The 27,055-nt window shown below is 41.8% G+C and overlaps 10 protein-coding genes across 10 annotated transcripts; 6 read left to right on the top strand and 4 right to left on the bottom strand.

The window, feature by feature from the left end:
• Positions 1 to 411: 411 nt before the first annotated feature.
• On the bottom strand, positions 412 to 811 carry EAE98_002757 (uncharacterized protein; the record flags this gene model as incomplete). The annotated part of the gene is made up of 2 exons (XM_038950377.1): positions 412 to 534; positions 590 to 811. The coding sequence occupies 2 exons, from the start codon at positions 809 to 811 to the stop codon at positions 412 to 414; spliced, it is 345 nt and encodes a 114-aa protein (XP_038812906.1).
• Positions 812 to 1,696: 885 nt separating this feature from the next.
• Positions 1,697 to 3,138, top strand: EAE98_002756 (uncharacterized protein; the record flags this gene model as incomplete). The annotated part of the gene is made up of 3 exons (XM_038950376.1): positions 1,697 to 2,002; positions 2,060 to 2,107; positions 2,164 to 3,138. 3 exons carry the CDS (start codon positions 1,697 to 1,699, stop codon positions 3,136 to 3,138), a joined length of 1,329 nt encoding a protein of 442 aa, XP_038812905.1.
• Positions 3,139 to 4,292: 1,154 nt separating this feature from the next.
• EAE98_002755 (uncharacterized protein) lies at positions 4,293 to 4,574 on the top strand (the record flags this gene model as incomplete). Its single annotated transcript, XM_038950375.1, has 1 exon — positions 4,293 to 4,574. The coding sequence occupies one exon, from the start codon at positions 4,293 to 4,295 to the stop codon at positions 4,572 to 4,574; it is 282 nt and encodes a 93-aa protein (XP_038812904.1).
• A 382-nt stretch (positions 4,575 to 4,956) lies between these two features.
• On the bottom strand, positions 4,957 to 6,166 carry EAE98_002754 (uncharacterized protein; the record flags this gene model as incomplete). Its single annotated transcript, XM_038950374.1, has 3 exons — positions 4,957 to 5,280; positions 5,332 to 6,017; positions 6,067 to 6,166. 3 exons carry the CDS (start codon positions 6,164 to 6,166, stop codon positions 4,957 to 4,959), a joined length of 1,110 nt encoding a protein of 369 aa, XP_038812903.1.
• Positions 6,167 to 10,049: 3,883 nt separating this feature from the next.
• On the top strand, positions 10,050 to 11,459 carry EAE98_002753 (uncharacterized protein; the record flags this gene model as incomplete). The annotated part of the gene is made up of 4 exons (XM_038950373.1): positions 10,050 to 10,280; positions 10,337 to 10,463; positions 10,525 to 10,645; positions 10,703 to 11,459. 4 exons carry the CDS (start codon positions 10,050 to 10,052, stop codon positions 11,457 to 11,459), a joined length of 1,236 nt encoding a protein of 411 aa, XP_038812902.1.
• A 1,756-nt stretch (positions 11,460 to 13,215) lies between these two features.
• Positions 13,216 to 14,481, top strand: EAE98_002752 (uncharacterized protein; the record flags this gene model as incomplete). The annotated part of the gene is made up of 4 exons (XM_038950372.1): positions 13,216 to 13,327; positions 13,385 to 13,529; positions 13,588 to 13,927; positions 14,008 to 14,481. 4 exons carry the CDS (start codon positions 13,216 to 13,218, stop codon positions 14,479 to 14,481), a joined length of 1,071 nt encoding a protein of 356 aa, XP_038812901.1.
• Positions 14,482 to 15,855: 1,374 nt separating this feature from the next.
• Positions 15,856 to 17,631, bottom strand: EAE98_002751 (uncharacterized protein; the record flags this gene model as incomplete). Its single annotated transcript, XM_038950371.1, has 4 exons — positions 15,856 to 16,698; positions 16,751 to 16,894; positions 16,944 to 17,525; positions 17,572 to 17,631. The coding sequence occupies 4 exons, from the start codon at positions 17,629 to 17,631 to the stop codon at positions 15,856 to 15,858; spliced, it is 1,629 nt and encodes a 542-aa protein (XP_038812900.1).
• A 1,499-nt stretch (positions 17,632 to 19,130) lies between these two features.
• EAE98_002750 (uncharacterized protein) lies at positions 19,131 to 19,531 on the top strand (the record flags this gene model as incomplete). The annotated part of the gene is made up of 2 exons (XM_038950370.1): positions 19,131 to 19,408; positions 19,468 to 19,531. The coding sequence occupies 2 exons, from the start codon at positions 19,131 to 19,133 to the stop codon at positions 19,529 to 19,531; spliced, it is 342 nt and encodes a 113-aa protein (XP_038812899.1).
• A 1,410-nt stretch (positions 19,532 to 20,941) lies between these two features.
• On the top strand, positions 20,942 to 22,824 carry EAE98_002749 (uncharacterized protein; the record flags this gene model as incomplete). The annotated part of the gene is made up of 5 exons (XM_038950369.1): positions 20,942 to 21,077; positions 21,126 to 21,523; positions 21,573 to 21,706; positions 21,764 to 22,007; positions 22,060 to 22,824. 5 exons carry the CDS (start codon positions 20,942 to 20,944, stop codon positions 22,822 to 22,824), a joined length of 1,677 nt encoding a protein of 558 aa, XP_038812898.1.
• Positions 22,825 to 23,517: 693 nt separating this feature from the next.
• Positions 23,518 to 25,070, bottom strand: EAE98_002748 (uncharacterized protein; the record flags this gene model as incomplete). Its single annotated transcript, XM_038950368.1, has 2 exons — positions 23,518 to 24,898; positions 24,954 to 25,070. The coding sequence occupies 2 exons, from the start codon at positions 25,068 to 25,070 to the stop codon at positions 23,951 to 23,953; spliced, it is 1,065 nt and encodes a 354-aa protein (XP_038812897.1). The 3' UTR covers positions 23,518 to 23,950.
• Between the last annotated feature and the right edge of the window lie 1,985 nt (positions 25,071 to 27,055).

The raw sequence follows: 27,055 nt of genomic DNA, 5'->3' as shown, positions 1-27,055 counted from the left end.
ATATGAGGCATTGCATCATCATATGAATCTTCTCGTTTGTGTATAGTTTGGGAGGTGATGAAATGAAATTAAGAACACAGTTGCATCACATGATTAAGTTGGTATAATTCAAGGCTCTATTTCTAAGAAAATGGAAATGAGAAGTAAGTGAACAAAAAATCTTGGGATGAATTCGATAAAACCACTAGCATTTGGAAATGGATACGCGAGAATCTGCAGGGTATAAGGGTAATTTGTCGCAAATTCGTGAGCTAATCTCAATGATATAGATGTGCAACAGGATTCAATGAATGGGCCACGAAGGAATCGCGGGAAGATCAGGCAGGTTTTCTGTATAAGAAGTAAATTCATGATAGAGCAAGAGAACCTCGGATCCAGAGAGGTCTCAGAGTAATCTTTCATGTGGGATGTCTAGGGCATCATTTCGGAAGCTAAGATCAATCTGACCTGATCAAGTCCTTCTATTTTATAGCCGCCCGATTCCAACAGAGTAGAATTTATGATCTCGGGACTTGGCTCGAGGATGCCTCCCTCCTGGTGGTTCAGGGAAATCCGTCTAGAGGTTTTGATGACGGGTATGCAGACGAACGATTGTCTCTGCCAAATACTTTGGTAATGGTTCACCTCCGCTATCTTCATAAGAGCTCCGTTTCCCTGGATCTTTGTTGTGATCTGATGCAATGTCATCCATATCAACTCGACACATACGCAGAACAGTGGAGAAGTTAGCATCGTAGGAAACCCCATTTAACCATATCGATTTGCAATCTGTGACAACCGCGAGAGCGGCAAAACAATATTGGAAGATCATAAACTAGCCATAGAGTCCTAGGGTCATAGAAGTAGGTGTTCCCGTAGATTTGAAATGTTACATTCATTGATAAGGGACTGGTATTGGGCTATGTAACATCGGACCTGCAATTTGGGAGTTGAATTGTACGTGATCGTTGGAACTGAATAGAATGAACTGAAGACATGTCTCGCTAAGCATACTGACGGTGATATTCTCGAATAGTCGCTCTAAAGCATGGACAAGGTGCCCGCGAGGTTGAAAAAGCAAATCCGTGTGTAGGAATCGGGTGAGCTGATCAAGGTAGCGATTTGTAGTGGTTGATTCCCGAGAAATTGTAATTCAATAGTATCCATCAGAACCGTCAAGTTAGCTCTCTGGCCTTGATATACATGGTTATTTGGAATTGGAATATAGTGTCGAGGACACCGTCCAAGGGATGCATGCACGTTAATGTTGCATCTCGAATTGGCCTCATTTCGAAAATGTTGCTACCAGTCACGTGCGACATATTATACTTGATGGTAGTCGGGTACCGTACTCTGTACCCACAAGTCTCATCAAAAGCCTAATGATACCTGTGGAACGCTATGTGTAAATTCTGTCGACATCGTCTTGTCTTTTATCTGAGCTCCTCCAGAAATCATCAAGTTCTAGTACTAACAATGCGTATGGTATAGAACGGTACGGTAAGTCCAGAGTATTCAGTAAGTCACCTGGCAGAATCATTCACAACACTACGCGGCTTGAACCGTCGCATTTTACCATTGAATAGGCTTATCGGCGCGAGGTCCTGTTTACCGTGCCAACCTTGTTCTTCAATGTGAAACGAAACGTCTTAAGTATTGAGATCTTGATGAATTACTTTCGCGATCTATTGAGTCTTTGTTGGCCTATCATGAGGCAATGGCGTACCGTCTCAGAAGCCCCAGTCACATTGGCATATTTCTCTTGATTGTGCTTGTTTGCGTTTACCTATATGATAAGCAGTCTACGAATTTACGATCATCAATCCTTCAGTTTTCGGTCAATGAGCAGAAGCCTTCTGCAGACATCCTCCAGTCACTTTCACTGACAGAGGACCAATGCCACGCAGCTTTTCCAGGCTTGACGAAAGAGATTGATGATGCAGTGGCTCGAGGACCATTTCCTCTGAAGAGACAGCCGGATCACCATACCGGGCTTGTGCAAGGGAGAATAAAGGATGGAAAGGTTCTATTTGACCATCAAACCATCTATCTTACAAACTATGTTGACTGGTAAATCCAGGTGTTCATTATTTCTGCGGACCCGAATCCGTCCCGGAATATGCTCCAGGTTCGTCACCTCTTCTTCCTGGCAATTGCCACAAGATTCTGATCTCTATATCATAGGAGCGAACTTCAGTCTTACACCAAATTCACCGTGCCGTTACTACTTCTCCTTCGCCTCTTCCGAACACTATTTTCGCGTTCAATATACTCGATACTCCAATGAATAACTCATGGGCATTCTCAAGATCGAACGACCCTAAAATTGAAAATGGAAATTACTGGGTTATGCCGCACTTCAGCTTTTGGTCGTGGCCGGTTTCCTTTATTGGAACCGTCGATCAAGCTATGTCCAAGATTGATCATATAGAGATGGATAAACATTGGACCGAGAAAATCGACAAAGCGGTATGGAGAGGAACGGGGTGGTTCAATACCGTCGGTAACAAGGACTCGCGGCCAAGCTTGATTATGAAGGGTAAAGATAAAGAATGGGCAGATATAGAAGCTCTTAATTGGACCACAAACGGCGACAGTGCCGAAAATGCTATCGGGATAGAAGATTTTTGCAAGTACAAATATATTGTTTACACGGAGGGCATAACCTACTCTGGGCGTCTACTTTTCCATCAGGCGTGCGCTTCCGTTATTCTCACACCACCACCGACTTATTTACTTCACCAAACACACTTTCTACGTCCCATATTTTCAAAAACATTCCTCCCGGCGCGTGAAGTATCTGCAAAATTCCAATATGACTGGACAACTCGTTGGCCCAACACCTACGGACTAAATGAAGCGAACATCATATTCGTTGAACCCGACTGGTCAGACCTTGAGGAAACAATCATGTACTTGCGGAACCACCCTGAGATAGCTACTGGTATTGCTGAAAGACAAAGAGAACTGTTCACAAGATACTTATCTCCAGCTTCTGAGGCTTGTTATTGGAGAGCTCTTATACGTGGTTGGAGTAAAGTTGCTGAACCACACTATGAAGATGGCGGTTGGGCTAGATGGGATGCAGAAGGGGTCGAAGATGGCGAGGGAATGAGGTGGGAAACATTCAGTTTACTTGGGAAAGTCTCCCAGAACTGAAGCCCCTCGCGGAAAATGGGAATTTATGTTTCGGAGTCAGGCGTATCCTATTTTATGTAGACACGGTCCTATCACCTCACGATTCAAACTACCGTTCATCATTTTGGTTTCCCATAAAAGTTCCAAAAACAAAAACTTTGCATCTGCACAATTCATATGCTCGAGGTCTCGCTCTCTAATTTTGTGAAGCATATATTGCGATTATAATCGTCCAGCTTTTTGGAACGGCCTGTGGCGAACTATTCTTGAAGATTTCCATGTTAAAAACTTGAACACCTTGATCATGGAAGCAGCGGAGACTATAATGTGAGGATCACTTTACTTTTCATGAGTGTATAAGTCTTGATCTCAGAGCAAAGCCCGCAATGAGGAACACTTACCTTATCCAATGCAATTACACACACTAAGTATTGATGGAATCAATCACATGATTCCCCGGAAATTTGATAGAAGGAATCAATGAAGATGCAGTCACTAAAAATCTTGGCACCCGGATGTTTAGGATGCTGACGGGCACAAAAAATTCATATGATCACAATGTTGACAATTCAATGATGAGAGTAGTCTTGGTATTCACATTCACTCCTCCTTTTTCTGCAACTAGAAATTGCTCGTAGAAAAGATGCCCAGAGTGACGATGACTATTATTACCGCACCTAGCATATCTACATCTGACTTGTCCCAGATTTCCTTGCCAACTCCGCCATAGCAATACTACTTCTCTTGAGTCTATAAACGATAATACACAACAGAGCTTCTACCAGGCCTGATATCCAATCACTATGGCCAGCTTAAACTTCAGCACGTCTGTGCAATATCTCTCGGCCACGTCCGACTACCCCTCAAATGCTTTGATGCCACTGGTTTACGTCTTTGTCGTTGCTTGCGGTGTCCTTTTTGCTTTCTGTTTGAGCGGGCCTCCACGAGAAACTACTACATAACAAGCAGCAAGCGTAGCAGTTACGACGATTGTGATTGATGAATACATGGGAAAGTTCCTTGTGGTGGATCATCTGAATTCAGTGAATCTATAAGCAGCTGGAATTCCCCAGAATGTGGTAAAAGTTCCGGCTCGCAACATCAAATCACGCCATATTTTGTTTCGCTCCAGATTCTGCTTTTCTTCACCAAGCCGGTGTTCTTAAAACTCGGCAATGGCTTACGAACTCAAATTTCTTGACACTTGTCTTTTCTGCCCCGTCACATTGTTAGTCGATACATCCACCGCTACTACCTCTCTACGGTCACTTCTGTGTACTCTAGGTCTCCAAGGAGAATTTACTGGCACTGCGAAATCTACTGCGACACGGAGGCTTATTAACGGTACCGGACCGGCATTGTGTGCTGGACTTCATGTCTTAACAAATAATATATCAAAATTTTACTGGGGATACGTTTTTGTCCGTAACTTGGATATTCAAAGTACCAAAGAGTAAGTGCAATGATTGCTGCATTGTCGTAGCTATACTATGAAAGTAATGACTGTTCTTGAGCACGAAGCTCTACATACTTGGAAAATTCAAATCACCACATGGATTTTCCTTCTCTCTGGGTCAGTTGAATGGTTCCTCCTCCCTATGATCTTTCACCTGGTATTCGTTACGTGATTTTGACCTGACCAAGACAAAAGGTTCCGTATGATGTACATTGTTGTGCCTAAGGTCTCCAGGCCTTACTAGCGTGTTTCCATATCGTGAAAATAATTGCAGGACAACAAGTAGACGAATCCAATACCAAGATGAGATGCAGACAAAGAAAAGAAAGATTTCATTCCATCTCCATGTGATATCATGCTGCAGCCGTCTCAATGGCAACGGTTTAGCTCAGATCGCAACCACCAAAGTGGATATCGTTATTAGCAACCATCTCTACCTGACTAGCCATGGTACCATCACCAGCTTTAGCTTTCAACCAGATATGCTTGCTGAACAAGACTTTCACTGTTTTTCCAGGAACAACGAATGACTCGGTGGTTTCTCCTTCTTGGTATTCGGTAAAAGATTTTGAAGTAGTTTGAGTAAACTGGTAATTGAGTGTAACACTACTTTCGAAACCTTTAATACCGTATGAAGCCGAGACAGAGACACCAGCTGAGTGCACCATCTCTTCACTTTGAGTCTTGCTTATCCCCCATTTGATGGTCTTCGAGCGATTGAAGTCACCTGCGCTGTCATTGTTTCAAACCCCCTCAACATTCCACGCAATTTCTCGACTGACAGTATAGAAAGGCTTAGAGATCCTAGCAAGATTCCACGCGCTGTCGTTCGGAAGATAAAATATGAAAGGCAACACCGCAGAGCATTGTTCTTGCTGGCCAAATTGGTCGCCAGTGCTAGGGATGGTTGTTTTCGTAACAGTCGGTAAAGCAAAGTCAAACCTTTTAAAAGCATTGGGAACTCGGAGAAGCGGCACGACGGCATAACTCGTATCGGGCCTGCCATAGTTTGCCGAGACACGGAAGGTGTAAGGAGGTATAGGAAGATACTCGGAACCATCGATACCGTTGGTTTCGGTGACAATCTTCCATGTTGAGCAATTACGGTCCGCTCCAGATGATCCGTCGTTCCAAAAGTCACTTGCCTCATAAGTAGACAGCCGTGTGAGATCTGAACGCAAGCACCAGACGTCGTTAAGGCTGGGCTGTTTTCCGTACCCTGAAGCCATGACATCTCCCATTGCTACGTATCCAGACGGAGCTACAGGTCGCCACATGGTACCATCATTAGCTCCGCCAGAGCCACTGTCGCTCCACATGTTTGTGTAGCTCGTTGGTCTTGCAACTGCTGGGGAACGCCCAGCAGGTGCGTTGGGACTTGGCCCAACGAGGATCACAGATTTTTTGCCTGTGATCTCCCCGTAGGCAGGATTGCCGTAACTTCCTGGTGCACACAAGTTTCCTTGAGCGCGGGTGGAAAAATGTAAGATTACCGTTTCTTTTACCACCACTACCAGAGTCACTCCAACGCCAGTCGAATGTAGACGTCATGGTGACTCTTAGGCCGTCGTAGTCCCAAGTTGCGTTTGTCATTTTGAGTGGTTTGAAGATGTAGTGTCAGAAAATGTTTGAGTGTTTTGAGTATGTTGACAATTGATTTGATGAGAGAGGAGAGCTGTGTCTTTTTGGGAATAATTGATGCGATGAGAAGGACTTCTTTGACCCATTTATAATGAGATATCTTCACCCACATACAGCCACAAGGATATTCCATAGGCCACGTCTACCTCGTTCTCCAACCAAAGGTATGATGGCGGAATGAACTCCTCCGTTACTTTGCCTATGATTAACTGACTCGCTCAATTCAAGAAGATCAATACTTGATTTAAAGTTATAAAACAATTTGTCAGGTCCCTGGCTAGGGAAAACAATGCTGTCCTCGTGAAAGGTACGGATAATTAACAATAGGTTTCTCAAAGCCAATCATCTTGAAGACAGGCACCGCTGTCTCTGCAAAAAGAGATAGTAAGAGGCTGTTTTCGCATGCCATTGGGCATTCATGTATGTAATTGCAAAAACCCGAAATGCCATCTATGTCCCGATCAGACTACGAGCATATTTCCATGTAAAGGGCCAAGAGAATAGCTCATAGGTAACCAGAAGACCATGCGACTAAGCCCTCGGAATATTTCGATGTGCAATTTTCCAATTGGAAATAACCATTAGTTTGCCATGATTCAGACAGAGTTTCATTTGTATTCAGCGACATACAAAGTTGAGATTTTGAAGAGAATGCTATTCAAAAGCTATGAATTTAGAAGGTGAATTTATTACTAACAAACCGCACAATCTCTGCCACCTAATGCCCTTGGAATATATCAATCCCGCGGCAGGTGACAAACTACTGCTTGTTGTATCAAAAGGAAAACACATAAAAACTGCATAGATACACAACCATGCAGAGATATCACAATCAAATCGATCTTCAAAGAAAGGTTAGAACTCAGCAGGCAGAAGAACGCCTGGTTCTCTCAGGTACTGCAGTGTGACTTCAAAGCATGACTTTGAACCACAGGTCTTTCAACTAGAGGAAGCACTTGGAAGATCAAAATGTTATGTGGAGAGATGAATGAAGAAGCCAAGACACTGTAGTGTGTTAGTGGATGAAGAAAAAACGGCTAATTTTCGATCGCGAGATACTGCAATATAAATCTAATTTATCTTTATAGATTGCAGATCCTTCTTTCTGGGGGGGGCACATGGACGATCATAACGCTAGCTGAAGAAGACGAATCAAGAAGCCAAGAGATTGTAGTTACACGGCGGAGCAGATATGGGAAAGTAGAACAATGAGGGGAAAACTTTCCAGCATAGATAACAACATGGGGAACCGTTTGAAACTGGTCCACTCTCCGCAATAAGCGAAACTGTTGAGGTATCCTGCACTATAATCTGCTATCATAGACTTATTAATATATCCCTATGTCGTGCTTTTGTTGAAGTGGGTGGCTCGGCTGGGTAATTTAAGTTACATCGGCTCGTTCCGACGCTTATGACTGACTATATGCGATGCTACATGAAAATGTATCCTGGCTGAGCCGATTGGCCTAAAACTGAGATTGAATTAGATGTGACATATCGTGTGGAGTTGTTATTCATTTTTTGCGTTAGTCAAAAGTACGGGCTTCCCAATGTTGTAGCGATTGCAGCATAACTTACATAAATCCAATTAGAGACCAGAGATCGCAACAAATCTAACCTTGTTGACCCCTGAAGTCTAATTTCAACGACTCCCGGACTGAAAGAAGAATATTTGCTGAAGACAAGACCAATAGAAGATAATTCAAACACTGTCCGTTGGTTTAAAAAGTAGGAATGATGCTAGCAGTACCACACCACGCGATTGTTACATGTGTATTTGTATGTTGAGTTTCTGATCAGTGCAATTTTTACCAACAACTATTTCTTGAGTCATTTCGACGGTAGACCAATCATCAAATGGCATCTACCATTCCAGAATCGTGCCGCTGTGTCCTCACTCCAATTATTACCTCCTTCAAATTTACATCTTGTTATAATATGCCCTGAGCAGGGTGTACAAAACGGTGATAAATTTCAGCTCCAATCGAGGGGAGATCCACATGACAAGATGACAGCTAGCCCTGGTCCTGCGCGACATAAAGTTTATTACAGACCCACTATCATTTATCCACTCCAACCCCTCATTTCCAATCGAGACCTCCCCTCCTTTAATCCTACTCCTTTTACTCCTCCCTCCTCCCTGTCATGGCCCGTGATGTAAGTTTTGCCTTTTTAGTGTTACATCTACTCCGTCTTGTAGATCAATTGCACAACGGTACCCATGGGCCGGGTAATGAATCTGATAAACAATCCGCAGATGATCTATCGGTAATTCTCAAATCAAAACATTTAACCTGCAGGCAATTTGCAAATCATCTGCATCTAAGCCATGTACTCACAGGTAAGTGACTAGACTGCAAATAATACGTAACGCTCACAATGAAAAAAGCAGGCCAGTAAAACGCATGTACTTTTGACTATGTCAACAAATTATTTTGTACTAAAATTCAACTACGAATCGGAAGTAGTATAAACTTTTAACGCTAGTGCCCGTGCTTTTAGACTCCTAAGATGTAAGTTATTTACTTTCACTTACATTTGAAGATATTCACAGGTCATTTTGCAGCAAATATGTAAGCCAAGCTTAGATTTACATTGAATTTATACTATCCCTAAAATTATACTTGAATCATGTTAGTTTACATTATAATGATACAATGAGAATTACTCACAATTACAGAAAGCTTATGTACAGCCTAGTTGATAATCGATCTCATGTACTTCACTTCAAAAAGAACCCCAGTTGGTACATCTGAAAGGCTTTCCGCCTCCAAGTTTCTGGTTTAGAATTATGGCCCATTAAGCTGCATCTCGTTCAGCTGCATCTCGTTCTCGGCATAACTAAAGTTTTGCCTGAAAGTATTCGGAATCCGGAATGACACTTTTGAGATCGAGACGAGGAAGACAAAACTTCAGTATGTCGTGATGTAGCTCCAGAATAATACCGCCTGTAGAATGTAAACAAAGGAGGTAAAGTGTATATTGTACAGTACCCATGCAACACATTTCCGGGTCTTGAGCAGGAAGGATTCGTTGAATAAGAATTTTCATTTGAAGAAGTTTTCTGCATAGATTTCAGAACATATGACAAACTGCTGAAAGATAGTGAAATTTCCAGTGGCCATACATTCACCAAAAAATGAACCCAAGTTTGTAGCTGGCTACGCTTCGGCTGATCGTTTTGAGTGTGATGAGACTGCAGCAAACTCGAGTCATTTCAGCTACTTAAAGTTCAAAATTAATGGGAAAAGAGGAGAGAGAGAAGAGAATGTGGAAGATCCTTATATAGACTAGAAATATCTTAGAGGTAATTTCTACGTTCAATTCATCGCGTTGTCAAACAATTCATGAGTCAATAAACCACGAGAATAGACAGCACGGGTATACTAAACGTCAAGCTAAGAGCTTAAATAGATTTCAAAGATCAATTTGAACAAGCATGAAAAGGTACTTTGATCTGTGGCTCTTTTGTTGTGATCAACTGTCTTCTTTCGCACCAATTTAGTGCATGACACATGTGTAGACGCTACTTCGAAGTCATGTGATAAGATTATCATTGCTATGAGGTCTATCGTCAACACTAGAATTAACGAAGTGAGGTGAAAAAAAGTGGAATCTGATAATCATTACCTCTCTTACCATATTTGGCTAAATGCGTTGGTCGGCGTACCCTATCATATTCTCCGTACTGAAAACCTGACGTGTTACACTCGACATCACGCCAAATGCCAGATCACCTCACGCTAAGAATCGTCTCGTCAGTCGTATAAAATCCAGACACTCATGTAACCTTAAAGATAGACGAGAAGTACAGCCCTGGAATTCCATAGCCACAATGGATTCCGAAATGACGAAGAAGCAGAATGATGCCATCAGAGCATCTCTAGCAGAACTCACTCTCACAGTCGAGAAGCACATTTCCGCCTGTGAAGAGAATGCGGTACACGGCAGTACCTTGAATGCTGAAACTGTGACGAAGACTCATGTAGAACTGATGAATGCTGCAAGGAAAATGAAAAGTGATGTTTATGGACCAGTCAACAATATTGCTTCGCATTACGAAGAGGTACGTAGTATTGACATGAATTGAGCAATGAGTTAAAACTGATTCAAATGCGATAGTTCATACACTCAGGATGTTTGAGGGCATTGCTGGAAGCAGGTGTTTTCGACAAGTTGCCATTGGATGGAAAAGGAATGCCTGCTTCGGAATTGGCTGAAAAAACTAATATGGAAGAGGCACTGCTAAGTATGGCTGGATAGAGTAATATTACACAATGGGTGAGTGAACTAACGTTTGCATGCTACAGTTCGAATGATGCGAGCCGTTACTCCTATCTATTTTGAGGAGAATAGTCCGCGGGTGTACAATCAAACGGCAAATTCTCTAATCTTTCAGCTCGAGGATATGAGAGCATCATACAAACAAATGTTTGTCTCCTCCAAAGCGAACTCCATTGCACGATATGTGATTCTGACAGTGTAAAGTTATGACGAATACGCGCCTTGTAGTTATGCCCTAACTCCATACTTCAGAGAGAATGGATTCAAAGTACCAGACTCGATCAAAAACAATCCATATACATTCGCCCATCGAACTAATGGTCTCAACATGTGGGATTACCTCTCTCTTCATCCTGAAAGACTAAGAATATTCAATTTGGGCATGAATCGAATTTCTTCGCAAATGGTTCAATCCTATGGTATCTTTCCATGGCTCTCCGAATATCGAAAGATGCAAATAAATGACGATTCAGTGCTACTGGTAGATATTGGAGGTGGTCAAGGTCAAGCAATCACCGCTATCAAGGATATCATTGAAGGTACTAAAGGTCGATTAATTCTCCAAGACAGAGAAGAAGTCATGTTGGAGAACCCTAATCCCATTCCTGGAATCGAAAAGATGACTTATGACTTCTTCACACCACAACCAGTCAAAGGAGCACTAATCTACCATATCCGTCGCTGCTTTCACGACTGGCCAGACGCAGATTGTGTTACTATTCTTTCCAATATCGCTAAGGCCATGACTTCCACATCTCGTCTTCTTATTGCTGAAATGGTCTTGCAAGACGAGCTAGATGCTGAGGCGACTTGGATGGATGTAACGATGATGTTTTTTGCAGGAAAAGAAAGATCAGAAAAGCAATGGAGACAATTGATTGAAGCTGCGGGATTGAGATTGGAGAAGATATATGGTTCCGAGGGAACAACTTTTAGTGTATTGGAAGCGTGGCTGAACTAGGGCTGTGGAGTGGATCCTATGGCGAGGATGACGGGATAGTTATGACGAATAGGTCTTCACATCAACTGCCAGTGAGCTTGGAAGGGGAGGCATGAGATTTTGATGAAAAACCTTCTGTGCAGAGACTTGCTTCCTGAAATTCATTATGGTATTCATACAGAATGTGTGCTGATTGCCTTTACACAGAGACACTTGTTCCCTGGTTAAATCGGCTCAACTAGATGCGAGGTGAGATAAGATTTTGAAAAAGCTTATTTGTATGCAGGACAGTAATATCAGACTCTAGCGCTTGGTAGGCATTCAACGCGGAACATTTATTGCGTCTTATCTCTCTTCCCAGCTGCTAGACCAGATTTGTTTGATCCTTCGCCTCTGTGGGACCGCTATTTTGGGTACTATGATGAAGTGTCCTGCATACTTTCATTGCAAAATGAATGCAGTCGGGTCATCCTACTCCAGCTAGTAACCACCTGTCCTCCAAGATCTTTTGCTAATTTGGGGCAATTTTCAATCTGGGACCTGGTATCCATTGGATGGCTGGATTAGACAAGTGATCACAGGTGAAAACAACTCGATAGTCATGTCCAATGTATATCGATAGCTTCGTGGGCCACCTAAGATGGTATCGTCAGCAAGCATAGGTTGCACGAGATATTGATGATACCAGTATCTTGGAAAATTTCACATAAAGTTATATTACACCAACAGACACCCTGTATTCGGATCTTACATGCATACCATTTTGAACCAATAGTTGTATCTTACAACCAAAACTCGAAGAGTGGGATCTACATGATCAAACAGGGCTGAGTATGTATCTAATAATCAGCTCTTCCAGCGACCAGCGACCAGCACTCACTAAAAGCGCCAACTTGCAGGGACGTTTGCTTTTCAGGTAAACTTACCAATTTCCCCAAGTATGAACTAGTCGGCGCTTAAGAGCCGACTATGGTCATAGAATAAACTTTGCAGGCTCTTGGCTCCTGGAGCCTCCGATCGGATGAATATCAGACCTTTTCTACAACTACATTGATTGGGTGGAACCACTGGTGAACTGTGTGGCTGGTGGTTTTGGCCTAGAAATGGCACACACGAGCCACAGATTTATCCTCAAATTTCAGGCACAATAGGCCTAACGTTCATCCGACCGAGAAAGGCGCGAAAACCAAGAGCCTGAATCTGAGAGTCCTGCAAAGTCTATTATGCAAAGTCCCTGGCATCAATTCTTTGACCCTAGCCACCCCCACAAATGGCACAATCTCACCAATCATCATTCATCGCACTGCTTCCTCCTTTGAGAATAGTGCATAGTACGTAAGCTTCGACTTCGATATCCTTATAAGCTTCATGTTTGGGAGCGGAGGGTCGGTGTTGACCCTTATCGTGACCCCGTCGTGCTGGCTACGTTTTGAAGCAATATATCGTATATCTTAGATTTGTGGGTAGATTTAAGGTTACGGCTTGTCGCTGACATGGCTGTGCCTCCCTCTTGAGACTTCGTACTTTTCTTATTTCTCATTATGGAAGATTATCTGGGTTCGGCACCGTAGGGAGAGGGTAGGAGGTCGAGAAATTCACATGTATATAAAGACTTCCTCCCAATTTGTGGGATATGGATATTCCCCATAATCTTTCAAGCTCAACCGTTCTAGCTGTTCTTTGGTTTCTACCTCTCGTTTCTCAGTGTGTAGCTATAGTATTGCACGTTGAAGGTTTCATTCTTTGAACGACATTTCTTTCCCTTCTAGCGTTTATCATGCGATACCTTCCTATACAAGCTCGGAATGTCCATTTTCTGGTCTCAAGCAAGAGAAGTTCAGATTCTTCCAAGAATCATACTTGTCCCGTGGAAAACATAAACGATCCTCGTAAGACTTCATCCCCTGCAGCAATCTTTTAGTTCATGGACTAAGACGAACCCATAGCTCAAGTTCCATTCATCAATAATCTCAGTTTCCATCAATTTATTCAAATTTTATCAGGAGCATGTCTAGCCTTCTCGCTTCTCCTATCAATCTTTCTGATATTTCGCCATGCAACACATTATTCTATGCCCCGAGAACAGAAACAGTATACCTTACCCCTCTGTTCTATTCTATCGACGAGAGTATTCTAACACACCCACCAGAATCATCTGCATAATCTTCATGATTCCAGTATTTGCAACCATTTCGTTCCTCTGCATACATTTCGAAGAAGCCGCAGCTTATATTTCCCCCATCAATGAACTCTACGAGGCCTTTGCATTTGCCGCATTCTTCCAGCTCTTGTATACCTACGTACTTGAAGAAGCTCATGCACAATCTTTCTCTGGACAAGCATCACAACTTCCCCCAATTCGCAAAACTGCCATCCAGATCTTCCAATTCCCAGCTATCATGTTCATCGTATTCCTCATAGAAGAGATCTCGGAGGCAAAGGGGACATATTGTGAAACGGAGATTAAGATTTACTTCACCAGGATTTGGGTAAGTTCTCCTTTATTCATCCTGAAAGTTTCCAAAAGATCAAACTACATTATCAAGATCATTAACTCACCAAAACTCAGTGTGTAATCCTTCGCATAGGCGGTACCATCATTGCCATCCTGGCACTTCTCCGCTTCTACAAATCCACAAAGTCCCTAACAGCGGCTCGCAAACCCATCCACAAACTCATGGCATTCAAAGGAATTGTGTTTTTGAACTTTCTTCAGTCCATTGTCTTTGCATTCCTCTCGTCGCGTCTTTCGCCGACCAATAAACTTACCACTCGCGATTTAACGGATGGAATTCCCAGCCTACTGGTTTCATTAGAGATGGTTATCTTCTCGATCTTATTTCTGAAATTTTATGCCGTGGGCGAGTACGCCAAGGGAAGAGAGACTTATCAGGGAGGTTTCATGGGAATCAAAGCAATTGCCGGAGCAGCAAATTTTGTTGCTTTCATAGGGGAGATGGTCAGGATGGCGATGGGAAAAGAAAACACAGAAAATGGGGGGAATGTATGTACTTGCTCTTCTTATAAGGCGCCTTCTGTTTGAGGGAGCTTGATTCGCACATATAAATGTGTTGTTTCTTCTGGGAACTGAAAACTAATCTTTAGTGTGATAGTATGAAACCGTGGGACTGACTGCTGGGACGGAATATCATCATAGTGTATGAACACAGATTGGAAATTAAAGCGATTGGAATACTGTGGGATGATGAGATGGAATATTTCATTCAAAGTCTAGCGCAAAGATACGCGAATCGGTTCTAATAACAATGTATCTTATCCGTTTGGGGGAGTTCAAGGTTGATGATGTGTCCTTGGAAAAGGTATTTATTTTGCACAAACACGAGTGTTGGATTTATCGATCTTAGTTTCTTTGTTTTGTTTTATTGGGTTGGAAATGATAGATACCTAGGTCTATTTTGATAGACCATTAGTGAATGAGGATACTTGATTATAGATCATGAGTTCATTGGCGATACAGAATTTGTTCAAAACGACATCCCCTTTAATCGATTCACAACGTGTATCACGTTCATTCGAAACTTTTTGGAGTCTATTAAATTTCAGATGTACACTGTAGTTAGGAACATCGGATGCATTGTGATGGTGCGAATTGTCCGTCACATTTTCTATAACATGATACGGTAGTAGGATGCCTTCTGAGAAGAGAACCACAAATTTATTTTCAATGTTATTTACTTGAATGAAGTCAAGAAAGAGCAAGCTGAAAATCTTGCTTTCGAGACATGAATAATTTCATTTTCTCATTTTCTCCTTCACAATTCTAAATCTTTGCCCTATATTTCTACAAGTATCTAATATATAAACAAAGTCCAATGTATATACTTTGTTTTCCTGTTGATATAGCCATATTACGATTCCTGAGCAAGGCTCACTTTCTAAGTAGAAGGTATGAAGGAGCTCATGTTGAGCCACTGAGAATGTAAATGAGCCAAAATGATACACCGAGACCAACATTCCCGGCCCGAAGAGGCGAGATGTCTTTGCTGCCTGTTAACTAAAGCTAGGTAGCCTGTGGTAAAGATGTTTGTAAAGTGCTTTGATATTCGAGAAGAAATTTCGAGTCCAAATCAAGACTTTCCAAAAGGGGCGATGAAACGAGAAGGTAATTTCCAAGCCATAGATGGGGCTGTCGCCGCCGAGTCTTGGTTGCCAGTATCCAGCAAGGCGGTCTATATCACTCAGTAGTGGAGTTGACACAGATCAATATAGATCAAGTATTAATCAGTTTCCTATCATGCATCTATACGCAGGTCATATCTGTCGGAGACTTCCAGCGTGTTGCAAAGTATAATGAACCTAGGAAGAATTTAGGTGAATAGGAAAGATACACAGTTCCCAAAATTACTGAGTTGAATCTCCATTCTTTCTTGCGAGCAATTGAGAAAGTCATTCCAGCTCATGTGAGCTCCATTAACTGTCCATGTGTCCAATCCTCATAGTTTGGTCCGGCCCCTTGTTTGATATCTTCAAGCTCCCAAGCTAAGAGATCCTTTCTTTTCGTTAGAATATGTGATAATGGAGCAGCTTGCTTGATTCCCATGATGTCGGATATGACTCTTAATCTCCCTGCTACCCAGTGACACATCATATCGGATATAAGAGGCGTACAGGCTGCCGTATACAAAGGCCACAGTAAAAGATTACCGCTAACGGCTTTAGCACTATTTAATGTCACTTCTCCGCCCTCCGTATATCCAAGCATAAAAGGAACGCTAGCACATATATCATGTGATAGTTGAATGACGGCTGTGGTCGAGATCTCTAATTGAGAATCAGAGAAGATAGGATTCCTCAGTTCGAGATCGAATAACTCAGGCTGAATATTTCTAAGATGAGTGAGCTGAACATAGACAACTTCATTTATGAGAATCCGAACACATCGATAGTGGTTCCAGAGTGCGGCGGCCCAGATACTATCGTAGATATGATAGTGATCCGAAAAAACGCCTTCAGACCTTTGTCTTAAGGTGAGTGTTCTATAAAACATACACTCCGGCGGGCAAGTGAAAGCCCACTCTACAAGCTTGGAATCAATCACCAGGGCGGCTTTGATGATTCTTTCCGCGTTTCTGTAATCATGAAAAGAAGACATTGTAGCACGGAGATCGCCAAATTCCACCACTTGTTCCGACAGATTTGTGGCGTGGGCATCATTTGGCGACTGAAACTGCAAAGCATATTTTGACCAATCCCGAATGAAAGGCGGAATAGAAACATGGCGTTGTATGCAGTTTGTGATCTAAACAGAGTATTAGACATAATTGCCACATTGAAAGAGGCAATAAACATACTACTTGAGTCCTAAGATGAGCAAATATGTGCCGGCCTATTGCAGTTTCAAGACATTGCTTTCCTTTAAGCTGCATCAACGATGAGGCACCAATTACATGTTTGGTCCAAGATTGCATCGATTGAGGACCGGTGCATGTGTTTATCTATTAGCCAATTAGCCGGCGAACCTTTATAAATGTTCATTAGAATTACTTCATAAAGCCCCAAAAGTATTACTGCCACGAGGGTTTGATCGGCTCGTGCTTCGTCTTCATTTCTCAGCCGCGAGCTGATAAGTCTTAGAGCAGAGTTATACTTTTTGTTCGCGTGAAACTGAAATTCGGAAGCTTTCCAGAAGTTTGCTAAGCCGACCATGCCAAGACATTCAATACTATCAGTCAAAGCAGTGCCAATGAGTTCATTGTCATATATTTCGTGGAGATACTGAAAACTACCACTTGTCGAATTATCTTCGAGAACATAGTTTCGAAAGAAATAACACGTTGCCTGCTCAGCCGAAGAAGTCGAAAGACCTGGTGCCAGTGGTATTGTCTGCGTGGCAATTTGCGTCTTGGAATAGCACGACAATTGAGGATCTATAGGGGTCTCTGGCGCATCATTTGATGTTTTGCTTCTCTTTTTAGATACTACTAGTCGAGTGTCATTTTCAGTTCGTCGTTTGTTAGCGTAGTGTTGCGTTTGATCGCGGAACATCATGTCTGCTTCGGTTCTGTATCCTGTGCAATTGCGGCCAGCGCGAACACATTGTGAACAAGATGGCGTCAGAGTGTCACACTGGATGGGTCAGTAGCTAGATTGATATGGGAAGCTGCTTACTCACCTTGGTCCTCCGAAGCCTGCACTCTGCGCAAGCTTTGCTTGGCTTACCACAATAAACCATTTCGTGACTTGATCAAGGTAGTTGGTAGTATTTGGGGTTCTTAGAGCATCTAAGCACTCTCTTATAGAAGAATCGGGCAGATGATGAGTAGTCTGCGAACCCGTGTTTCGTAAGGATGTTGAGAAAAACGATGATTACACCAAAGCATGAGAACGAATCAATTGAAATTGTTACCTGTCGGTACGTACATACACTGTCATATTGCTTGTGTGAAGCATGCATTCATGATCACATAGTTACTAAGCCACGTTGTAAGAATTTTGTACATGGCCATATATGTGTGAGAGATCGGCAATGCAGATGAAGCTTGGTTCTCTTTAGGAACATGTGGTTGCTTGTTCGTAAGACGGATAAGGCTCTGTCATCATACGCTTTTCTCTTTCGGGTATTCTCTGCGTAGCGCATTGATTACTCAGCCCCTTTGTAACACCACCCGAGTAGGTACTCAACTTTCGACAGCAACTCCCGAACTATCCCCGGAATTATATTGTTTAATATCCTAATATTATTCCTTTCTTTCTTTTATATAGCATCTTGCGACGTCTATAACACTTTTCCTTTATACTCAATTTCATAACTAGCTTTTAAAGAAAAAAGCACTTTTTTTAATATTATCTAATTAAACTTTTGAAATTAAAAATTCAATTCAATCAATACAATTCCAAATTGAAAAAAATTTATATTATAATATAAATCTTAATTAATAGAATCTATAAATAAAATTTAAATAGAATTGATCGAAAACTTATTGAATTAAAGATAATTGAATAAAATGATGATTTTTTGTATAGTTTTTAGACTTTCAAATTTTCGAAAATTGAATTTTCATTCAACTACCTTCAATTCGATAAATTTTGAATCGAAATTATTTATATTTTATTTATCGATTCTGTTAATTGAAATCTATATTTCTATATAGAGTTTTTTCAATTTGAAATTGTATTGATTGAATTAAAAGTAATTGAATTATTTTTATATAGGATTTAGCAAAAAGTTGATTAGATCAAAAAAAGTCACGTTTTGAAAGCTAGTTATGAAATTAGGTATAGGTAAAATTGCATAGAGATTAGCGAGCCTGATTCTTTCAATTGCACTAATCGGATGAATCCCATAACCTAATATTCTTATTAGTGATTGCTCTCACTCTATTCTGATAACGAAGGAGTAAGAAAACGATGGCTTTCCCAAAGGTTCAATTTTGGAGATACTACTCATCACTTTCCATTTTTGACACCTCTCCCATTCTTTTAATCTATCAGTATCAACAGTGATGATGGATGCGTACCAGTGTGTGGCTCTACTCTATTGGAATGACCGTCTGATGGCCGTTATTCTCGGACGGTCATCCGGAAAGTTTGTTGGAAGAAGACCCAAGTTCGATATAAGAGATGACTGCCGCACACTTATTTCTTAGATTCAATCATTTTCTTAACGCAATTTTGTTTCTATCTTCTTCGTACCAAATTTCTCCCTTTACAATCATTCAAAGTTCAACCATCATGGTATCAACTGAAAAGGGCATCGCATACGCAGAAATTATTGCATATGCTATCGCCTTACCAATCGCTATCTTTGTGATTTTCTCACAGGGTTTCAAGAAGAAGCTTGGTTGGGTATACCTCGGATTGTTTTCTGTCGTCAGGATTGCCGGCGCAATGTTTGAGCTTCGAAGTATACATAACCTTGCTAATACCAGTGATGCGAAATGCTCGATTATTCTGCAGTCTGTTGGGATATCGCCTTTGTTCATGGCTACATATGGTTTACTTTCTAGGACGTACGTCAGGGTCATTGACTGATTTTTATAGCAATGTTTAAACTAACAAGCAATGACAGTACTGATATAATATCTGGTTATGCAAAAGCTGAAACGCCTTTTGAGATGCAAAATAGCGGATAATACAAGCCAAGTACTTCAACATCTAGATCTCTAAGAAGTCGTTTTATTCAACTAATGCATATACCCACGATAATTGCTCTGGCTCTTTGTATTGTTGGCGGCACTCGAGAGTTTGACGGTACATCGTCCAAGATCTCATCCGGTAGAAACCTTACCAAAATCGGAATCGCTATTTATGTAGGAGTGTACATAATCCAGATTTCCCTCGTCATTGTCACATTTAAGGATTATCGCAAAATCCCCACTGGACATAGCCGAGTGTTCTGGGCCGTCGTTATCGCCAACCCCTTCTTGGCCGTCAGATTGTTTTACAGTGTTTTGGCGGCTTTCACTTCCATTAAATCCTTCTCTGTAATTGACGGGTCCGCGTTAGTAAGATTGTTCGTGGCAATTATTGAAGAATTTACGGTAGTCGCATTGTATTTACTTGCGGGTTTAATGACACCAAGGTTGAATACATAAGATTGTGTAGACTGTTGTTGACGGAAAATTAGCGGATCTGGCTCTCTAAATGTACTGCCAGATTCGCTTACAAAATCTTATACAGTGTGTTTCTTACGTTTCGCATAAAATTCTTATTTCTTTTCATTTTGACGATTTAGAAAAAGAGATGAGTGACAGCAATCGCTGATTGAATCATATCAATATCATAGGTTAGATTCAATAATAGAATATCAAGCTTTGAATTTCACTTGGAGTAATATACTGTCCGTATTTTTAACGAAAGTTAATCGTTCTCCAAATCACTGAGTAAATGAAGTTCACCATGTGAGAATGATACTACGTGTCTTTTGGCGTTTCACTGCTCATTTCGCCGTTCAATTGAGATCCAGCTAACTGATGTTGCTTGATGACTTTACATTATCTAATTTATGTGATCAATGAAGAAATCCTACACTCAATCTTGAGATAAACATTCCGTCACCTCGATCATGTGGCGGAGTGCCCCACCATCCATTTAAGCGAAGATTACCAAAAAGGGTAACCAGTAAGTAGCGTCATCGTAAAATTCCCACAGTGGTAACTCCGTAGTAATGATTAATTTATTACGCCTTTCATTCCTAATCAAGAGTTTTTTTCGTAGCTGTCGCATCGAGTGATATCGACATGCGGAATGATAAAATCTGCTTAAATTAACCCAATTGTAGATGTTTCTACTTCTTACGGAAGGGTTTTCGCTTCTTCAATGGTCGACTTCTTTTACTTCTTGTCTTGGCATTTATCACACTACGCTGTGACTAAATGCAGTGAAATCTTGAATCGCACAATGACTTCCATTATAAAGCTTCTCTCAATCCCTCTCGTCGTAAGGATGTACATCTTTTAAACACAGAAGCAAGTCTCACCTCTTCTTTTTTGTTTCTTTACCGGCACAATTTCTTTTTAGTATTCCAACAGAAACCGGACAGCATGGGGAAACTCGCTGGACTCATTAGTTCAGGCATTGGTCTCGCAATGGAAGCAAAGACGACCTATCAATCTCCGAGTCCTAAATCCCACACGAAAGATGCAAATCGGGGTTCAACTTATATAGCTCCACCCCAAAGTTTGTCCATCGTCAAGGTTACTATGTATCGATACTGACTTACAATAGTACCATTTCGCACCTTGCCAAAAGCAAATCAACATAGCAATGATGAAGACGCATACCAACACTTGCAAGCCTACGCCGACTATCAAAACACCCTTTCAGATCGCATAAGTGCAGACATAGGGAGAGATGAGAATTACCGAAAATATTTAACCGTGAATCCTCGAGCACAACCAATGAGGAGTGCATACGACAGAGATATTTCGTTTTACTCCCACGAACAGCCAGATCAAAGAATTCAGCCAGCTCGAGGGCTCTCTTGTCCTGTAATACTTCCACAACGAAGGCCCGAAGCACAAAGTCGTGGTATCATCCGAGCGTACTCCCTAGAGCTAGCAGGTTGTGGCATAAATCAAGATACGTTTCTGGATTTCATCGATGATTTTAATCAAGCTCATAAAGTAAGTTCGAACACGCGAATTTCATTCGTGGATAGTTACTCATATACAGGCATCTCCTTATCTCGACGCCGTGAATGTGGCCGCTCAAGGTGTCGGCTTTGCGCCCGGTATTTCGCCGATGATTGTGTCCATGGTTGTTCCAATTGCAGTACGAGCAGCTAAAGGGTATCAGACGCAAAGACAGTAAGCAGGCAGTCGAAGTACTTGGTGATGATAACAGCCAGTTGATACTCTCCTTAGATCATCCTCTTTCTTAGACCGAGCCAATACAAACCTCTTCGTACCCCATGGCCTCTTTGCAATGGTCTTAACTTTTAAGCCTCAACAGACTCAAAACCCACATGGAGTACCAGGAGAAGTTCAACTTCCTCCATCTGCTTCCCTTATTTATCCCGAAGATGATAGGCGTGCTCAAAAAACCGGCTTAAAGAAAATGGGCCACTTTATTGCAGATTATGGAGATCGTAGAGCCCAGGCTCGATACGTATGTGCGATTCATCTCTTTGATAGAGAAAGCCCTACTGACAAACAAAAAGGCGCACAACAATCCCGAGTCATCTTTGGCTAGTCCTTTACCAACATTCAACAGTCGTTGGGCTGACCCGAATCACCCTACCAATAGTGGTGGACTAAAAAGTCTACTTACTGGCATTCCAGACGATAGAAAGTCCCGCAGAGAAGACAAAAAAGATTGCGAAAGAGACAGAAGAGATCGTCGTCGCAGAGGTAGCTCAAGTAGTGATACTTCCAGAAAAGGTGGACTTCTAAGCACAGCACTTGGGGCCGGTGGCAGGAACGGTGCCTCTGGAAGAGAAAGAACAAGTCTGGTAGGAACCGCGAGAGGGATGATAAATGGACCTGGAAAACAAGATCAAAGTTTAATCAAGGGAATCAGAGGCATAGGGATGAAGACTGATGTCCTGTATCTGATGATCACAAATAACACCGAAGATCAGAGACCATTCCCTTCGACGAGACCACAAGCGCCACTGACTCACGTTTCGTCATTTTCAACACTGGATCCTCAATCCACGAACCCAGACAATTGTCTGAGATCGTCCAATAATGATCAAAACTCCGTCTATCCCATCTCAAACCAAGATCGAATAGTTCCCTATACCAATCAAAAACAAAATGGCAATTCCTATATTGCCAGGCAAGATCAAGTCGCCACGGGGTCTACCGCTAGACATTTTGAACAAAACGACGCTCCACCGCCTGCATACAGAGAAGCAATGCCAGCAAGGTATTACGATCAGATGAGACAGAATGACGAGGAGTTCTGCGCACCTACTATATAGTCTCTCCGAGTTCATCTCAATTTTGTATCTGGGATGTTTTTATTTGGTTTGGAGTTTGTGGGAGTGTAATTGTATTTAGCATCACTAGATGCTCACGTTTTTACTTAACCACATTTTAATTTGTCACAACCTTTCATGTAATAGCCTGGTTCAGTTTTCCGAAGCAAAATATCATTTAATCCAAAAGTGTCTAGTGGTCCGCACTATATAAATCGGATGTACTTAAAACCAGAGGAGAATTCAAGAAGGGTTCAAATTTCTAATAATTCCAATTTTTCAACTGAAGACGTAAACTGTGTGTGAACTTCTGATGATCATACTGGAGTCCAAATAGAACTCAAATCTAAAGAAACAGAAGTGTCTCATACCAATGGGACGAGCGGTGGAGACCAAGTAGCACGTCGTATAAATATGTGACAAGATGTGATTTAGACAACTTCCCAAACGCGGGAAAATGAAAGAGATACCTGATAGTACGAACTCCCTTAATCAACAAACAATACTATTCCAGTCATTGCTTTCGTATATCTTCTCATTGGAGATACGGTGGCCAGCTAATGGTACAAGATAGAAAATATTACCTGCGCACCGTTCGCTCTTTGAGAAATGAGTACCCAAAAGCTGTTAGTACATGCTCAGAAGTTAGTTGCACTTGGAAGAAATGTGACTAAGTGTGGTGGTGGTGCGTATCTATTATGTGTGTGGATTTGTTGTTTATATAAGAAGTTAGGAGTTGACATAGTTATCCTGGGACAGACGACCGTCGCTCACTCCACACCTTATTGACTTGAATATTAACAATAGGCTTGAGTGACGCACACACACGAATCATGAATAGAATAATCTACCACCGAAAGTTTCTATAGAAAATTTGAACGGGAGAGATCGGGGACAGTCCTTGAATGGTTATTCGACAAGCAAAAAGAAGAAGAAGACGCGTGTATGAAATTTTGCTCCCAATGGTCGTGGACTTCGACTGCCAAAATCGAATGCATGAAAATGATACGCCGCTTCCAATCCTGGCAGTAGGTTGGTTCATGGATTAAAACCCCCATCAAAATTGTCACAAAAATTGTTGGCGTGGTCCGAATCAAGATGTCGTGGTACATGGGGCGGACAAGACCGTTTAGGAATTAGACTCCGCAATCTCCAGCACATCTTTTTCAAGATCAAGCTCTTTCCACGGGCCCAATCCTAACTTCTTATCGTTCTCGGTCACCCTAACAGCAGCACCCACCATATAATGCGGACCTAATGCAACCAATTCCATATGCACGTTTGTAACTTCGCGGCCCGTGAATACAATGCGATAATTGTCAATTGTCTCCCCGTTCTCGAGAGAATTCAGATCATGTACCTCAGACGCAGTTGGACTTCGAGCATCGCAAATCTCCAAGTCTTTAAGCCATGGCGCAAGCAAAGCTTCTCCAGTCATTTTGACATAGGTCTCTCGCAAACACCACATGGCATAGAACCGTCTGATCTTCGCATCGACGACCTTGTTACTGTCAATCCTCAATTGTTCAGTCTTCCCCTCACTGTCTGTAATGACCAGATCCAACTGTCTGTTTCTCCATTGGCATCTAGAGAGCGCATCGTTGCCATATCCATGGAGCTTTTTACCGGGCGCAACTTCGTCGAGTCCAAGTGTTGAAAGCTTCATATGATTGACCTCCGAATCTGCGAACACTTCTCCGTGCATATCAATCCATTCAAAGAACCCGCTCTTCTCTATATATTTATAGTCATGCGATATTCGTTCGTTGGCGCACACGATATCCGTTCCCACATTTATTGTTCCATCGCCCCCAATCACAGCTATTAATGTTACAAGTCCGGCCTGATGACTTACATTGAATTGGATTCGAGGTTGATCTGCGAACGAAGTATAACAAGGCTTTCCATTTGATTCGCGCGAAATTGTAGTCTTCGACCAAGGTACATTGCAATGTTTTGCAATAACAAGGTGCTTGAGGAGATGGGATGCTAGGCTCATTTTTGCATCTTTGACGTGATAATATTTAAGGACTGATTCTTGCTCGGATTCAGAGAGTAGAGCCAAAGCACGAGAAGCCTAACATCATCTGTCAATTCAGACAAGTAGAGCAGCTGGTAGACGTTATACACACAGCAGTCCTCAGTTCTGCGACCTCCTCTCTGGGCTTATCTTTGCGATGAACAGGCCACAGGAGTCTTGTATCGAGCAGCCATTGTACAATGTATGGCTCTGAGCCCGGGGATGTCATTGCACTGAGATTTTGAGGCTTGTTGCAGAAACAATCTTGAAGGATTGATGAAGCCGGTGGAAGAATTATCAACGATTGACAAATCAGTTTGTTCACCAGTGGGATAAGAAGTTGATTATGTAAGCGAAATGCCGCAGCCCACCAGTGAACCAGCGAACGCACTTTTACCCTCACAACCAGGCAAAGCAGCTTTTTCTTTCTCTTCAAAGTTAATATTGATAGATTCTTACATCACCTTTTGTACATGGAGATGAATTTTGTCTATTAATAGATATACATCGTTACATTATATCAATCTTCACATATCTCGCGAAGTCGATCGCAACTTCCTCAACATTATGACGCATAAGTGTGTGTGGCCAGTAAATTCATTAGTAGAAGATTGATTATATCTGACTCAACCTTATGATGTCAAGATCGCATTGGAACATTTCAAAGTTGTAGATGTTACCGGACCACGAACCTTTACTGGCTCAGATATCCAGCGGGCTCTTTCCTAATAAAGGCATCCGGAACCCAGGACGAGTTCAAATTAGTATCTTAAACTTTGCAGATAATGTCTAAATCTCCATGATGAGATTATAACATCTTGTTAGAGTCGCTCGAAACCATTTAGCGATTCTTCAAGTAGTTGCTGGTAGGTATCGACTGGTTCAGTTACCATAATGAAATTTCCATCTTTGATCGATTATTTACATTGATTATTTGTACCCCTACATTCTGTGGAGTATAATCTTTCACTCCAAAATGGCGAGCTAAACAGTCCCTATACTTGGATCAGATGGAGAGCTACTATGTTTGGAGACCGTTCTGATTGTTATAGCAGGGCCGGGTTTGATAATGATTAGAATCGTCCGCGCCTTCATTTTCTCATACTTGTCCTTTATATTCGATTAAACGCTTTCTTAGTATGTGGTACTGCCCATAGCTCTACGTGAAAGCTCAATCTTCCTCCTGACGAGACCGTGAAAATACTTCCGGCAGCTGGTAGCTTTGGTGAAAGTGTGAAAGTGTTGTGATGGCAGCATTGGTGATGGGTACTATAGTTGTTGCTGGTGGTAAAAGTGAAGATATTCTCACAGCCTCCAGGGAGATTTATGGAGATACCGCAAGACTCGAAGTAGTCGTTTCAATCGGCGAACAATGAAGATATACACAGCAGATTTTTTCAGTTCCAAGTAACGGTAACAGCGCCAATTCAAATATCGACCTTTGCCGAACGCAGCTACCAGATTGACTCATATTATAGCGTGGATGACCGCACTGAAACCTTTTGACAAAGTGGCATCGTTGGCAACATTGAAGTCGGTTACATTTCACTCATGATCAAAATTCTGCGAACTTAGGGGAATTATGTATGACTAAGAAAAGTGGTAAGATTGGTCGAAATGATTGAAAAGGGGAATCTAAAAATGGATAATGGTGCAGGTATAAAACAATTGGCAAGTAAAGATTGGATGAAATTAACGAAGAAATGAAGAATAAGATTGGATACAGAAAACAAGTCCTTTTAATTCCTTGAAACGACTCGCCACAATAATAACGGTGTGTTTCATCTACATGTCACGATAACCATAAACGGACCCTAAAAGCACAAGAATCAAAACGGACAAAGTAGAACTCTTATATTTTTGGAAATTCCACGATCACTTGCCCAATTCGGATTGTTCTACCACCAAAAAGCTTCGCAGAAAACGTGTATGCAAGTATTTATGCAGCTTACTCCGCACGGCATGCTTACATTTTCAGCCCCCAAATAAAAGTTTACACGCGAGGCTGAGGCACAATTCGTAAAACCATGAGTTTACAAGGATAGAAAACTTCGATGGAGGTTGCGGTGTTCCATGATAGGAAATGAGCCATGTGCTAAACAAGGTAGTTATGGTTACGTTAGGCAAGCCATATTCCAGAAACCTTCTATATGCCACAGCTGCTGCAGACGTATCCAGTCACATTACCTCGTTGTCGTCATGAAAGTCAGATGG

The sequence above is a fragment of the Botrytis deweyae genome (genome assembly GCF_014898535.1).
Source record: "Botrytis deweyae strain B1 chromosome Unknown BDEW_005, whole genome shotgun sequence".
Classification (NCBI taxonomy): Eukaryota; Fungi; Ascomycota; class Leotiomycetes; order Helotiales; family Sclerotiniaceae; genus Botrytis; species Botrytis deweyae.
Note: the sequence above shows the minus strand (reverse complement) of the source record. Positions and strands in the feature narration are given on the sequence as shown.